Here is a 17,684-nt window from a genome sequence, read left to right on the forward strand (position 1 = left end):
TATCTGTTGGCTCTGCCACTGTAATTTCACCTGACTGGGTGACTCATGATAACATATCTGTGGGCTCTGCCACTGTAATTTCACCTGACTGGGTGACTCACGATAACATATCTGTTGGCTCTGCCACTGTAATTTCACCTGACTGGGTGACTCACGATAACATATCTGTTGGCTCTGCCACTGTAATTTCACCTGACTGGGTGACTCACGATAATATATCTGTTGGCTTGGCCACTGTAATTTCACCTGACTGGGTGACTCGTGATAACATATCTGTTGGCTCTGCCACTGTAATTTCACCTGACTGGGTGACTCACGATAATATATCTGTTGGCTTGGCCACTGTAATTTCACCTGACTGGGTGACTCGTGATAACATATCTGTTGGCTCTGCCACTGTAATTTCACCTGACTGGGTAACTCGTGATAACATATCTGTTGGCTCTGCCACTGTAATTTCACCTGACTGGGTGACTCATGATAACATATCTGTTGGCTCTGCCACTGTAATTTCACCTGACTGAGTAACTCATGATAACATATCTGTTGGCTCTGCCACTGTAATTTCACCTGACTGGGTGACTCATGATAACATATCTGTGGGCTCTGCCACTGTAATTTCACCTGACTGAGTAACTCATGATAACATATCTGTTGGCTCTGCCACTGTAATTTCACCTGACTGGGTGACTCATGATAACATATCTGTTGGCTCTGCCACTGTAATTTCACCTGACTGAGTAACTCATGATAACATATCTGTTGGCTCTGCCACTGTAATTTCACCTGACTGAGTAACTCATGATAACATATCTGTGGGCTCTGCCACTGTAATTTCACCTGACTGAGTAACTCATGATAACATATCTGTTGGCTCTGCCACTGTAATTTCACCTGACTGAGTAACTCATGATAACATATCTGTTGGCTCTGCCACTGTAATTTCACCTGACTGGGTGACTCATGATAACATATCTGTGGGCTCTGCCACTGTAATTTCACCTGACTGAGTAACTCATGATAACATATCTGTGGGCTCTGCCACTGTAATTTCACCTGACTGGGTGACTCATGATAACATATCTATTGGCTCTGCCACTGTAATTTCACCTGACTGGGTGACTCACGATAATATATCTGTTGGCTTGGCCACTGTAATTTCACCTGACTGGGTAACTCATGATAACATATCTGTCGGCTCTGCCACTGTAATTTCACCTGACTGAGTAACTCATGATAACATATCTGTTGGCTCTGCCACTGTAATTTCACCTGACTGGGTAACTCGTGATAACATATCTGTTGGCTCTGCCACTGTAATTTCACCTGACTGGGTGACTCATGATAACATATCTGTGGGCTCTGCCACTGTAATTTCACCTGACTGAGTAACTCATGATAACATATCTGTTGGCTCTGCCACTGTAATTTCACCTGACTGGGTGACTCATGATAACATATCTGTTGGCTCTGCCACTGTAATTTCACCTGACTGAGTAACTCATGATAACATATCTGTTGGCTCTGCCACTGTAATTTCACCTGACTGAGTAACTCATGATAACATATCTGTGGGCTCTGCCACTGTAATTTCACCTGACTGAGTAACTCATGATAACATATCTGTTGGCTCTGCCACTGTAATTTCACCTGACTGAGTAACTCATGATAACATATCTGTGGGTTCTGCCACTGTAATTTCACCTGACTGAGTAACTCATGATAACATATCTGTGGGCTCTGCCACTGTAATTTCACCTGACTGAGTGACTCATGATAACATATCTGTGGGCTCTGCCACTGTAATTTCACCTGACTGGGTGACTCATGATAACATATCTGTTGGCTCTGCCACTGTAATTTCACCTGACTGGGTGACTCATGATAACATATCTGTGGGCTCTGCCACTGTAATTTCACCTGACTGGGTGACTCATGATAACATATCTGTGGGCTCTGCCACTGTAATTTCACCTGACTGAGTAACTCATGATAACATATCTGTTGGCTCTGCCACTGTAATTTCACCTGACTGGGTGACTCATGATAACATATCTGTGGGCTCTGCCACTGTAATTTCACCTGACTGAGTAACTCATGATAACATATCTGTGGGCTCTGCCACTGTAATTTCACCTGACTGGGTGACTCATGATAACATATCTGTGGGCTCTGCCACTGTAATTTCACCTGACTGAGTAACTCATGATAACATATCTGTTGGCTCTGCCACTGTAATTTCACCTGACTGGGTGACTCATGATAACATATCTGTGGGCTCTGCCACTGTAATTTCACCTGACTGAGTAACTCATGATAACATATCTGTGGGCTCTGCCACTGTAATTTCACCTGACTGAGTAACTCATGATAACATATCTGTTGGCTCTGCCACTGTAATTTCACCTGACTGGGTGACTCATGATAACATATCTGTGGGCTCTGCCACTGTAATGTCACCTGAGTGACCCGATTGTCTATTATATTGACAAGATATTTGAGTGACTGCTCTAACAAAGGAAATACATGTCCTCAATGATGGAAGGCTGCAGGATGAGTTGAGATCAGGTGGGATCATTCTAGCCAATGAGAGGGCAGATATGTGTCAACAACAGGCCATTGAGATAGAGGACTCATTTTTGTATCTGTGCCATTATAGCGTCTGTGACAGCATGAGCAGCGCCATTGAGGCCATCTCCATTTTAAAGTAGTGAATTTTCTTCTTTATTGGCAGATTGCTCCCAACTCATAGAAATCCCCACCCAGATGATTTTAAAAGGTGTGGAAGCGCCCAATGGCAATGTCCATGCTAAAATGGGTTATATCCATGTAGAATCCTCCATCTTTATGACAGTGCATTCGAACAAATAAGCCTCACATAGCAAATTAGCCATGACATTTTATATTGACCAAAATCAACACCCTCATTGACCTCCATACAAACACTCCTCGCTTCATGGACAGATTTTCATGGACAGATTTTGGGCAAAGTAAAACCTCTCGCAATTGCCTCTTCCTCTGGTGACACATGATGACAGAGAGCATTGGACTATACGCTTTTATCTGCAAAAAGATGATTCTGAGATAACTGGCTTTAAAGTTCCACATCCTCATTGGTTTGAATGATGTCAGCAATTTTGATCTTGTATTCTTTTGAACTTAACATTAATATTTCGATAGAGAACATTGTAAGAACAAGCATGAATTTTGTAAGGATGATAGGGTGATACTCTGAAAGCTCCTGCCACCTGTCTGGAACTGAGCTGTGTGGATCTCAAGTCCTCAGACTGATAATAGAGTCATAAGTCCATCTGGCTGACTCAGCGCAGCATGTTCATTTTAATAGAGACAAAGAAAATGGCCGACGTAGGCAAATGTGAGCAGAGTTGCGCAGCATCCACAGAATCCAGCAACTAGTCTGCAGCTAGTCAGAAACATCCACTGGATACTGCAGACACACAGACAAACACGCCAGACACTCCCCCTAGTCTCTACTGCAACCACAGACGCTCCCCCTAGTCTCTACTGTAGCCACAGGGACACACACTCCCCATAGTCTCTAATGTCGCCACACAGACACTCCCCCTAGTCTCTACTGCAGCCACAGGGACACACACTCCCCATAGTCTCTAATGTCGCCACACACACTCCCCCTAGTCTCTAATGTAGCCACAGACACTCCCCCTAGTCTCTACTGCAGCCACAGGAACACACACTCCCCCCAGTCTCTAATGTTGCCACACACACTCCCCCTAGTCTCTAATGTAGCCACACACACTCCCCCCAGTCTCTAATGTAGCCACACACACTCCCCCCAGTCTCTAATCAGACACTCCCCCTAGTCTCTACTGCAGCCACAGGAACACACACTCCCCCTAGTCTCTAATGTCGCCACACACACTCCCCCCAGTCTCTAATGTAGCCACACACTCCCCCTAGTCTCTAATGTAGCCACACACACTCCCCCCAGTCTCTAATGTAGCCACACACACTCCCCCCAGTCTCTAATGTAGCCACACAGACACTCCCCCTAGTCTCTACTGCAGCCACAGGAACACACACTCCCCCCAGTCTCTAATGTTGCCACACAGACACTCCCCCTAGTCTCTACTGCAGCCACAGGAACACACACTCCCCCCAGTCTCTAATGTAGCCACACAGACACTCCCCCTAGTCTCTACTGCAACCACAGGAACACACACTCCCCCTAGTCTCTAATGTCGCCACACACACTCCCCCCAGTCTCTAACGTAGCCACACACACTCCCCCCAGTCTCTAATGTAGCCACACACACTCCCCCTAGTCTCTAATGTAGCCACACACACTCAGACAAACACGCCAGACACTCCCCCTAGTCTCTACTGCAACCACAGAGGCTCCCCCTAGTCTCTACTGTAGCCACAGGAACACACACTCCCCCTAGTCTCTAATGTCGCCACACACACTCCCCCTAGTCTCTAATGTAGCCACAGACACTCCCCCTAGTCTCTACTGCAGCCACAGGAACACACACTCCCCCCAGTCTCTAATGTAGCCACACAGACACTCCCCCTAGTCTCTACTGCAGCCACAGGAACACACACTCCCCCCAGTCTCTACTGTAGCCACACAGACACTCCCCCTAGTCTCTACTGCAGCCACAGGAACACACACTCCCCCTAGTCTCTAATGTCGCCACACACACTCCCCCCAGTCTCTAATGTAGCCACACACTCCCCCTAGTCTCTAATGTAGCCACACACACTCCCCCCAGTCTCTAATGTAGCCACACACACTCAGACAAACACGCCAGACACTCCCCCTAGTCTCTACTGCAGCCACAGGAACACACACTCCCCCTAGTCTCTAATGTAGCCACACACACTCCCCCTAGTCTCTAATGTAGCCACACACACTCCCCCTAGTCTCTAATGTCGCCACACACACTCCCCCTAGTCTCTAATGTAGCCACAGACACTCCCCCTAGTCTCTACTGCAGCCACACACACTCCCCCTAGTCTCTAATGTAGCCACAGACACTCCCCCCAGTCTCTAATGTAGCCACAGACACTCCCCCTAGTCTCTAATGTAGCCACAGACACTCCCCCTAGTCTCTAATGTAGCCACAGACACTCCCCCTAGTCTCTAATGTAGCCACACACACACTCCCCCTAGTCTCTACTGCAGCCACACACACTCCCCTTAGTCTCTAATGTAGTCACACACTCCCCCTAGTCTCTAATGTAGCCACACACACTCCCCCTATGGTTAAGGATATAACTACAGCAGAGGTGGGGTTATAACTACAGAAGAGGTAGGGTTATAATTACAGCAGGGGTAGGTTTATAACTACAGTAGGGGTACGGTTATAACTACAGTAGGGGTACGGTTATAACTACAGTAGGGGTACGGTTATAACTACAGTAGAGGTACGGTTATAACTACAGTAGAGGTACGGTTATAACTACAGCAGAGGTACGGTTATAACTACAGCAGGGGTACGGTTATAACTACAGCAGAGGTACGGTTATAATTACAGCAGGGGTAGGTTTATAACTACAGCAGGGGTACGGTTATAACTACAGCAGGGGTACGGTTATAACTACAGCAGAGGTAGGGTTATAATTACAGCAGGGGTAGGTTTATAACTACAGCAGGGGTACGGTTATAACTACAGTAGGGGTACGGTTATAACTACAGTAGAGGTACGGTTATAACTACAGTAGAGGTACGGTTATAACTACAGCAGAGGTACGGTTATAACTACAGCAGGGGTACGGTTATAACTACAGCAGGGGTACGGTTATAACTACAGCAGGGGTACGGTTATAATTACAGCAGGGGTACGGTTATAATTACAGCAGGGGTAGGGTTATAATTACAGTAGAGGTACGGTTATAACTACAGTAGAGGTACGGTTATAACTACAGTAGGGGTACGGTTATAACTACAGTAGGGGTACGGTTATAACTACAGTAGGGGTACGGTTATAACTACAGTAGAGGTACGGTTATAACTACAGTAGGGGTACGGTTATAACTACAGTAGGGGTACGGTTATAACTACAGTAGGGGTACGGTTATAACTACAGTAGGGGTACGGTTATAATTACAGTAGAGGTACGGTTATAACTACAGTAGAGGTACGGTTATAACTACAGTAGAGGTACGGTTATAACTACAGTAGGGGTACGGTTATAACTACAGTAGGGGTACGGTTATAACTACAGTAGGGGTACGGTTATAATTACAGTAGGGGTACGGTTATAACTACAGTAGGGGTACGGTTATAACTACAGTAGGGGTACGGTTATAACTACAGTAGGGGTACGGTTATAACTACAGTAGGGGTACGGTTATAACTACAGTAGGGGTACGGTTATAACTACAGTAGGGGTACGGTTATAACTACAGTAGGGGTACGGTTATAACTACAGTAGGGGTACGGTTATAACTACAGTAGGGGTACGGTTATAACTACAGTAGGGGTACGGTTATAACTACAGTAGGGGTACGGTTATAACTACAGTAGGGGTACGGTTATAACTACAGTAGGGGTACGGTTATAACTACAGTAGGGGTACGGTTATAACTACAGTAGGGGTACGGTTATAACTACAGTAGGGGTACGGTTATAACTACAGTAGGGGTACGGTTATAACTACAGTAGGGGTACGGTTATAACTACAGTAGGGGTACGGTTATAACTACAGTAGGGGTACGGTTATAACTACAGTAGAGGTACGGTTATAACTACAGTAGGGGTGCGGTTATAACTACAGTAGGGGTGCGGTTATAACTACAGTAGGGGTGCGGTTATAACTACAGTAGGGGTACGGTTATAACTACAGTAGGGGTACGGTTATAACTACAGTAGGGGTACGGTTATAACTACAGTAGAGGTACGGTTATAACTACAGTAGAGGTACGGTTATAACTACAGTAGGGGTACGGTTATAACTACAGTAGGGGTACGGTTATAACTACAGTAGGGGTACGGTTATAACTACAGTAGGGGTACGGTTATAACTACAGTAGGGGTACGGTTATAACTACAGTAGGGGTACGGTTATAACTACAGTAGGGGTACGGTTATAACTACAGTAGGGGTACGGTTATAACTACAGTAGGGGTACGGTTATAACTACAGTAGGGGTACGGTTATAACTACAGTAGGGGTACGGTTATAACTACAGTAGGGGTACGGTTATAACTACAGTAGGGGTACGGTTATAACTACAGTAGGGGTACGGTTATAACTACAGTAGGGGTACGGTTATAACTACAGTAGGGGTACGGTTATAACTACAGTAGGGGTACGGTTATAACTACAGTAGGGGTACGGTTATAACTACAGTAGAGGTACGGTTATAACTACAGTAGGGGTACGGTTATAACTACAGTAGGGGTACGGTTATAACTACAGTAGGGGTACGGTTATAACTACAGTAGGGGTACGGTTATAACTACAGTAGGGGTACGGTTATAACTACAGTAGGGGTACGGTTATAACTACAGTAGGGGTACGGTTATAACTACAGTAGGGGTACGGTTATAACTACAGTAGGGGTACGGTTATAACTACAGTAGGGGTACGGTTATAACTACAGTAGAGGTACGGTTATAACTACAGTAGAGGTACGGTTATAACTACAGTAGAGGTACGGTTATAACTACAGTAGAGGTACGGTTATAACTACAGTAGGGGTACGGTTATAACTACAGTAGGGGTACGGTTATAACTACAGTAGAGGTACGGTTATAACTACAGTAGAGGTACGGTTATAACTACAGTAGAGGTACGGTTATAACTACAGTAGAGGTACGGTTATAACTACAGTAGGGGTACGGTTATAACTACAGTAGAGGTACGGTTATAACTACAGTAGAGGTACGGTTATAACTACAGTAGAGGTACGGTTATAACTACAGTAGAGGTACGGTTATAACTACAGTAGAGGTACGGTTATAACTACAGTAGAGGTACGGTTATAACTACAGTAGAGGTACGGTTATAACTACAGTAGAGGTACGGTTATAACTACAGTAGGGGTACGGTTATAACTACAGTAGGGGTACGGTTATAACTACAGTAGGGGTACGGTTATAACTACAGTAGGGGTACGGTTATAACTACAGTAGGGGTACGGTTATAACTACAGTAGGGGTACGGTTATAACTACAGTAGAGGTACGGTTATAACTACAGTAGAGGTACGGTTATAACTACAGTAGAGGTACGGTTATAACTACAGTAGAGGTACGGTTATAACTACAGTAGAGGTACGGTTATAACTACAGTAGAGGTACGGTTATAACTACAGTAGAGGTACGGTTATAACTACAGTAGGGGTACGGTTATAACTACAGTAGGGGTACGGTTATAACTACAGTAGGGGTACGGTTATAACTACAGTAGGGGTACGGTTATAACTACAGTAGGGGTACGGTTATAACTACAGTAGGGGTACGGTTATAACTACAGTAGGGGTACGGTTATAACTACAGTAGGGGTACGGTTATAACTACAGTAGGGGTACGGTTATAACTACAGTAGGGGTACGGTTATAACTACAGTAGGGGTACGGTTATAACTACAGTAGGGGTACGGTTATAACTACAGTAGAGGTACGGTTATAACTACAGTAGGGGTACGGTTATAACTACAGTAGAGGTACGGTTATAACTACAGTAGAGGTACGGTTATAACTACAGTAGAGGTACGGTTATAACTACAGTAGGGGTACGGTTATAACTACAGTAGGGGTACGGTTATAACTACAGTAGGGGTGCGGTTATAACTACAGTAGAGGTACGGTTATAACTACAGTAGGGGTACGGTTATAACTACAGTAGGGGTACGGTTATAACTACAGTAGGGGTACGGTTATAACTACAGTAGGGGTACGGTTATAACTACAGTAGGGGTACGGTTATAACTACAGTAGGGGTACGGTTATAACTACAGTAGGGGTACGGTTATAACTACAGTAGGGGTACGGTTATAACTACAGTAGGGGTACGGTTATAACTACAGTAGGGGTACGGTTATAACTACAGTAGGGGTACGGTTATAACTACAGTAGGGGTACGGTTATAACTACAGTAGAGGTACGGTTATAACTACAGTAGAGGTACGGTTATAACTACAGTAGAGGTACGGTTATAACTACAGTAGAGGTACGGTTATAACTACAGTAGGGGTACGGTTATAACTACAGTAGGGGTACGGTTATAACTACAGTAGGGGTACGGTTATAACTACAGTAGGGGTACGGTTATAACTACAGTAGGGGTACGGTTATAACTACAGTAGGGGTACGGTTATAACTACAGTAGGGGTACGGTTATAACTACAGTAGGGGTATGGTTATAACTACAGTAGGGGTATGGTTATAACTACAGTAGGGGTATGGTTATAACTACAGTAGAAGTATGGTTAGGATTAAATGACCCATACCTGACATAAGGGGCTGTCCCGTCATGTTCATGGGAGCCATGCCAAGGTTGTTCATGGCGGTGGCCCAGGCATTGGGGTCTGACATGGGCATCGGCATGGGGTTGGAGTCCATGGACATGTTACGAATCCCTTCTGCAAAGAGAAAGACACAGAGTTAGAATACGGTACAATCAGATAGACTAAAATCCCTTTTAGCTACTTTGTTTCATTCCCTTACATTTCCTCTTTAATAGCTTATATAACCCTCCCTGTAAGATGTTACAACAACAAAAATCATGTGTTTTTATTCATGTCTGGCAATAGCAGAGAGGAAAAGATCCTATTTGTGGTTGGAGGGATGAGAGGCCATCTGTCCAGTGACACAGCCTTTTACATTCTATTCAGAGTGGAGGGATGAGAGGCCATCTGTCCAGTGACATCACCTTTTACATTCTATTCAGAGTGGAGGGATGAGAGGCCATCTGTCCAGTGACATCACCTTTTACATTCTATTCAGAGTGGAGGGATGAGAGGCCATCTGTCCAGTGACATCACCTTTTACATTCTATTCAGAGTGGAGGGATGAGAGGCCATCTGTCCAGTGACACAGCCTTTTACATTCTATTCAGAGTGGAGGGATGAGAGGCCATCTGTCCAGTGACACAGCCTTTTACATTCTATTCAGAGTGGAGGGATGAGAGGCCATCTGTCCAGTGACATCACCTTTTACATTCTATTCAGAGTGGAGGGATGAGAGGCCATCTGTCCAGTGACACAGCCTTTTACATTCTATTCAGAGTGGAGGGATGAGAGGCCATCTGTCCAGTGACATCACCTTTTACATTCTATTCAGAGTGGAGGGATGAGAGGCCATCTGTCCAGTGACATCACCTTTTACATTCTATTCAGAGTGGAGGGATGAGAGGCCATCTGTCCAGTGACACAGCCTTTTACATTCTATTCAGAGTGGAGGGATGAGAGGCCATCTGTCCAGTGACATCACCTTTTACATTCTATTCAGAGTGGAGGGATGAGAGGCCATCTGTCCAGTGACACAGCCTTTTACATTCTATTCAGAGTGGAGGGATGAGAGGCCATCTGTCCAGTGACACAGCCTTTTACATTCTATTCAGAGTGGAGGGATGAGAGGCCATCTGTCCAGTGACATCACCTTTTACATTCTATTCAGAGTGGAGGGATGAGAGGCCATCTGTCCAGTGACACAGCCTTTTACATTCTATTCAGAGTGGAGGGATGAGAGGCCATCTGTCCAGTGACATCACCTTTTACATTCTATTCAGAGTGGAGGGATGAGAGGCCATCTGTCCAGTGACACAGCCTTTTACATTCTATTCAGAGTGGAGGGATGAGAGGCCATCTGTCCAGTGACACAGCCTTTTACATTCTATTCAGAGTGGAGGGATGAGAGGCCATCTGTCCAGTGACATCACCTTTTACATTCTATTCAGAGTGGAGGGATGAGAGGCCATCTGTCCAGTGACACAGCCTTTTACATTCTATTCAGAGTGGAGGGATGAGAGGCCATCTGTCCAGTGACACAGCCTTTTACATTCTATTCAGAGTGGAGGGATGAGAGGCCATCTGTCCAGTGACATCACCTTTTACATTCTATTCAGAGTGGAGGGATGAGAGGCCATCTGTCCAGTGACATCACCTTTTACATTCTATTCAGAGTGGAGGGATGAGAGGCCATCTGTCCAGTGACATCACCTTTTACATTCTATTCAGAGGTTATTAAGCATTCATTCCCCTCTTGGCTGAACTTCCTCTGACCTCTAGTAAGAGAGGGCCTCCTGATGATGCTGAACAACAGTACTACCACAACACACTCCTCAGATAGAATCTACACAATAAAACTTCAGTAAGAGAGCAGGGATGGTTTATGTTTCTCTGTCACGGTCAATTTAAGGGAATAAAGCTCACGAAAAGAAGATTACTAGCTTTGGTACTAAGCAAAAGGCCATTTCTAAAGCAGTCGGGCATTCAAAACTTGAAAAAGAAAAAAAACGCTGGCCTAATATTACAGACACACACATCAATTCAGACACAACCCCAGGGCAAGCAGTCTTGTTTTCTGCCAAGTGTAACACATTTAGATCCCTATAGTAAAAGACCCCGAGTAAACAATAACACATCACACATTCAACCCCAGCCTATTCCTCCCATCTAAACCATTTCACAACTCTAAATGGGCTTTCTGGCTCTCATTTCTTTTACCTGTCCCTCTGACAGACGGTAAAGTGTGTTGACTGGCTGTGGCACTGAACTGCTCTCCTGCCTCATGATGCCAAAACAAACAGTTGGTGATGATGAGGACAACACTTCACACACCTCAAAGGTCACTGTCATCTGCTAACACTGATGCTGTGTGTGTGTGTAGGCCTATGCGTGTGTGTGTGAGCGTGTGTCAATGTGCGTGTGTGCGCCCTGACTGCCATGTCCAATCACTTGAGCAGCAGGCTGATTGTTACGAGGAGGCTGAGGGTCTGGTATAATAAAGGACTAATGAGGTTACCTCTGTCTGGTATAATAAAGGACTAATGAGGTTACCTCTGTCTGGTATAATAAAGGACTAATGAGGTTACCTCTGTCTGGTATAATAAAGGACTAATGAGGTTACCTCTGTCTGGTATAATAAAGGACTAATGAGGTTACCTCTGTCTGGTATAATAAAGGACTAATGAGGTTACCTCTGTCTGGTATAATAAAGGACTAATGAGGTTACCTCTGTCTGGTATAATAAAGGACTAATGAGGTTACCTCTGTCTGGTATAATAAAGGACTAATGAGGTTACCTCTGTCTGGTATAATAAAGGACTAATGAGGTTACCTCTGTCTGGTATAATAAAGGACTAATGAGGTTACCTCTGTCTGGTATAATAAAGGACTAATGAGGTTACCTTTGTCTGGTATAATAAAGGACTAATGAGGTTACCTCTGTCTGGTATAATAAAGGACTAATGAGGTTACCTCTGTCTGGTATAATAAAGGACTAATGAGATTACCTCTGTCTGGTATAATAAAGGACTAATGAGGTTACCTCTGTCTGGTATAATAAAGGACTAATGAGGTTACCTCTGTCTGGTATAATAAAGGACTAATGAGGTTACCTCTGTCTGGTATAATAAAGGACTAATGAGGTTACCTCTGTCTGGTATAATAAAGGACCAATGAGGTTACCTCTGTCCCCTGCATCCCTGATGCTGTCATTACTCTCTCATATCTGGGTTTCCATGACAAAGGCTGTTAAAACCTTACTGTTGTTCCAATGTAAATGTCTCTCAAGACCTTGTTAACCAATTAGACAGTCATGAGTGGTTCCACAGTGTCAAGGTGCTTTAATTCCTAGATGACAGAGGGGATGTTTGTTTTACTGCAGTTTTACAGCAGTCATGGTGTCACTGACCAGTCAAAAATCAACTGGTGTCACTGACCAGCCGTAACAAACTAGTCCGGTCCTAAATGACTTCGTCGAGTGATGAATCACAATTTGTCGTCGAAACCAACGAGATCAAAGAGATGTGCATAGACTTCAGGAAGTGAACAACACCTACCTCTGCAACATCTATCAGAGGTCAAACAACACCTACCTCTGCAACATCTATCAGAGGTCAAACAACACCTACCTCTGCAACATCTATCAGAGGTCAAACAACACCTACCTCTGCAACATCTATCAGAGGTCAAACACCACCTACCTCTGCAACATCTATCAGAGGTCAAACAACACCTACCTCTGCAACATCTATCAGAGGTCAAACACCACATACCTCTGCAACATCTATCAGAGGTCAAACAACACCTACCTCTGCAACATCTATCAGAGGTCAAACAACACCTACCTCTGCAACATCGATCAGAGGTCAAACAACACCTACCTCTGCAACATCTATCAGAGGTCAAACACCACCTACCTCTGCAACATCTATCAGAGGTCAAACAACACCTACCTCTGCAACATCTATCAGAGGTCAAACAACACCTACCTCTGCAACATCTATCAGAGGTCAAACACCACCTACCTCTGCAACATCTATCAGAGGTCAAACACCACCTACCTCTGCAACATCTATCAGAGGTCAAACAACACCTACCTCTGCAACATCGATCAGAGGTCAAACACCACCTACCTCTGCAACATCTATCAGAGGTCAAACAACACCTACCTCTGCAACATCTATCAGAGGTCAAACAACACCTACCTCTGCAACATCTATCAGAGGTCAAACAACACCTACCTCTGCAACATCTATCAGAGGTCAAACAACACCTACCTCTGCAACATCTATCAGAGGTCAAACAACACCTACCTCTGCAACATCTATCAGAGGTCAAACAACACCTACCTCTGCAACATCTATCAGAGGTCAAACAACACCTACCTCTGCAACATCTATCAGAGGTCAAACAACACCTACCTCTGCAACATCTATCAGAGGTCAAACAATACCTACCTCTGCAACATCTATCAGAGGTCAAACACCACCTACCTCTGCAACATCTATCAGAGGTCAAACACCTACCTCTGCAACATCTATCAGAGGTCAAACAACACCTACCTCTGCAACATCTATCAGAGGTCAAACAACACCTACCTCTGCAACATCTATCAGAGGTCAAACAACACCTACCTCTGCAACATCTATCAGAGGTCAAACACCTACCTCTGCAACATCTATCAGAGGTCAAACAACACCTACCTCTGCAACATCTATCAGAGGTCAAACACCTACCTCTGCAACATCTATCAGAGGTCAAACAACACCTACCTCTGCAACATCGATCAGAGGTCAAACAACACCTACCTCTGCAACATCTATCAGAGGTCAAACAACACCTACCTCTGCAACATCGATCAGAGGTCAAACAACACCTACCTCTGCAACATCGATCAGAGGTCAAACAACACCTACCTCTGCAACATCTATTCAGAGGTCAAACATAGAGATTGTAGAGGAATACAAATATCAGAGTGTCCTCTTGGACAATAAATGTTCAGACCTGATCTACAACAACAGTCAGAGTCTGCGATATTAATGTTGACTGTGCTATCCTGACTGTTTTACAAATCTTTCATTGACAGTATTTGACCCAAGCCACCCCCTGTACCCAGACTGTGAACTACTCCACATATGGGCGCAGGTATAGGGCACCCACCGGCAAGAAAAACACAACTAGACAATCATTTGTGTCAGGTGTGATATCCCTCCTAAATAGCTTGTCTAATGTTCCTATCCACCCAGTAAGGCCAGCAGGCTAGTCTCTTTATTGGTATGTAACCTATGTATTTTGTACTGTCAATTTGTTTTCTACTGTATTTAAACACCACTTTAAACGTGTACATGATACCGCAACAACATTCCCACATGGGGACAATAAAGTCAGTGAAGTCTCACTGACCAGTCAAAATAAACAGGGCACAAATGCCAGCAAGAAGACAGAACGTGAGTCAGTTTAGAGACTGACACCAATGTTCAGTTTAAAAGTGTCTCAGTTCACCCGAAAGGGTCATGATACATCCACAGGGCCACTGTCTCTCAAAGGGTCATGATACATCCACAGGGCCACTGTCTCGCAAAGGGTCATGATACATCCACAGGGCCACTGTCTCTCAAAGGGTCATGATACATCCACAGGGCCACTGTCTCTCAAAGGGTCATGATACATCCACAGGGCCACTGTCTCTCAAAGGGTCATGATACATCTACAGGGCCACTGTCTCTCAAAGGTTCGTTCATCCACCTCTGGCCTACTCGCCTCCCTACCTCTGAGGAAGTACAGCTCCCGCTCAGCCCAGTCAAAACTGTTCGCTGCTCTGGCACCCCAATGGTGGAACAAACTCCCCCACGACGCCAGGTCAGCGGAATCAATCACCACCTTCCGGAGACACCTGAAACCCCACCTCTTTAAGGAATACCTAGGATAGGATAAAGTAATCCTTCTAACCCCCCCCCCCCTTAGAGTTAGATGCACTATTGTAAAGTGGTTGTTCCACTGGACATCATAAGGTGAATGCACCAACTTGTAAGTCGCTCTGGATAAGAGCGTCTGCTAAATGACTTAAATGTAAATGTAAAGGGTCATGATACATCCACAGGGCCACTGTCTCTCAAAGGATCCCGATGCATCCATACTGTTTAGCTCATTACAGGAGGCCTGGGTTGTCTTAGGAGTTCTGATCTTATCAGGTTGATAGTTATCTAAGGGCTGAAGGCTTTGAGAGAGAGTTAAAGTGCTGGTCGAGGTCAAGGTTACCCTCATGCCCTGTAATGATAAGATGTCGTGGAGGAAATGTCCACAGTGCCTCTCACTAGTTCCCTCCTCCCTCCCTCCCTCCATCCATCCATTCATCCCTCCCTCCCTCTTTCCATCCATCCATTCATCCCTCCCTCCCTCCCTGGGCGCTGGCCTCCTGGGATTTAGAGCTTCATAGAGTGACCTTGAGGGCAGAGCTCTGGCATGGCTCCCCTCAGCTCCCTTCCACTCAATCACATCCACACAGAGCAGAGTGTGTCTGAATAGCAAGCAGCAGTGGAAAGATCAACACTAGCACACACACGCGAACACGCTTACACACGCTCGCTGGCCCAACCAGAAGACATTTCAGCCAGTGAAAATACACATCCGTCATCACGAGAAGGGCTGAATGTGTCAGATTGAACACGTGTTATAACAGTTCTCTTGTTTTTAATGATTCAATGCCTAACATTTGGCAGGAATTGATTCAATGTGTAAGCTCTACTGAACATGTTACTGTATTCAATTCAAGGTCAAATGAGGCAGAAGAAAATTAATTGTGATGAAATTGGGTTACGATACCTATGGCTCTATTTGCTGTTGGCATTAAGTACGCACGCTCGTCTGCAATTTCTACCTGTTAAAGCCGGCACTTCTATTCTATTTTCAAACCCTAGTGCCAGTATTGATAATTTAACTCTTATATGAGCTCGCTTACAATGAGGTGGGAGGGGTGGAAATATCTGAGGTGTGTCCTTAAAAATGTGAGCCAAAGTGACAATTTCAGTATGCGCTCGTGGGGATATTTAAGACCAAGCGAAAGCTGGCCTTAGCACGAACACGGTTAGTTGTGGCATGGATTTTGACAGCGGAAGCGCAGCCTATTCAGCTGTGATGCACAGTGCACATATTCACATGAAGTGCTTTTTGTTTCACTAAACCTTGTATTTAGAAACATAAACTAATGTTTTTTCCCCATTTAGTTTAGATTTGATTAAAACGTAAGCACAGCCTACCTTCCTCTCAATGAAGAGTTTGGCAGTAGTGAAACAGTGAGCGCACATCCCCTTTATCTGTGTGGCAAAGTAACGGCATAAGAAACACTGCCACAGGCCTGACCTCAGCCTTACTGGCCACCGAGCTGCAGTAAAGGGCTTTTAAGCTGAAATAAAAGGCTCCCCCAGGGTGCTGATGGGAAATTAATCAGTTTTAAGGCCCATTGGCTGGAGGCCTCCCAGCAGGCCAAGAGAAGCTCAGGGACATTTAGTTTACAACGGGCAAGGTCTTAACCGCTAACAGGCCAATTACAGCCTTTTTACAAAGAAAAGCCTCCTGGACACAATCATGGTCACATACCGACAGGGAAGGAAGACTGCACTCAGGACTAACTGATGGAGAGAATGGGAGAATGGAGAGAAAGCGAGAAAGAAAGAGTATGGTCTAACACAGGGATGGGCCACTGGCGGCCCACGGGGTACCCCCTTTTGTAAGCCTGAGGACCAATAAAAAAAATATATACATTTTCTATTTTTTTTTTTTTTACCTTTATTTAACTAGGCAAGTCAGTTAAGAACAAATTCTAATTTACAATGACGGCCTACCGGGGAACAGTGGGTTAACTGCCTTGTTCAGGGACAGAACAACATTTTTACCTTGTCAGCTCGGGGTTTTGATTCAGCAACCTTTCGGTTACTGGCCCAACGCACAAATCAAAAAATGAAATATCACATTTCAATAAGTATTTAGACCCTTTACTCAGTACTTTGTTGAAGCACCTTTGGCAGCGATTACAGCCTCGAGTCTTCTCGGGTATGACGCTACAAGCTTGGCACACCTGTATTTCTCCCATTCTTCTCTGCAGATCCTCTCAAGCTCTGTCAGGTTGAATGGGGAGCGTAGCTAAACAGTTATTTTCATGTCTCTCCAGAGATGTTAAATTAGGTTCAAGTCCGGGCTCTGGTTGGGCCAATCAAGGACATTCAGACTTGTCCCGAAGCCATTCCTGCATT

The 17,684-nt window shown here is 44.9% G+C and overlaps 1 protein-coding gene across 6 annotated transcripts in view; it reads right to left on the reverse strand.

The window, feature by feature from the left end:
• LOC139574524 (ecto-NOX disulfide-thiol exchanger 2-like) overlaps positions 1-17,684 on the reverse strand; it is a 349,993-nt gene that overhangs the window by 89,473 nt on the left and 242,836 nt on the right. For all 6 annotated transcript variants that reach the window (XM_071399195.1, XM_071399194.1, XM_071399191.1 and 3 more), the window contains one exon: positions 9,439-9,570. In XM_071399195.1, the coding sequence (XP_071255296.1) occupies positions 9,439-9,570 (132 nt within the window). The remainder of the gene's footprint in view (positions 1-9,438; positions 9,571-17,684) is intronic.

The sequence above is a fragment of the Salvelinus alpinus genome, chromosome 4 (genome assembly GCF_045679555.1).
Source record: "Salvelinus alpinus chromosome 4, SLU_Salpinus.1, whole genome shotgun sequence".
Lineage (NCBI taxonomy): Eukaryota > Metazoa > Chordata > Actinopteri > Salmoniformes > Salmonidae > Salvelinus > Salvelinus alpinus.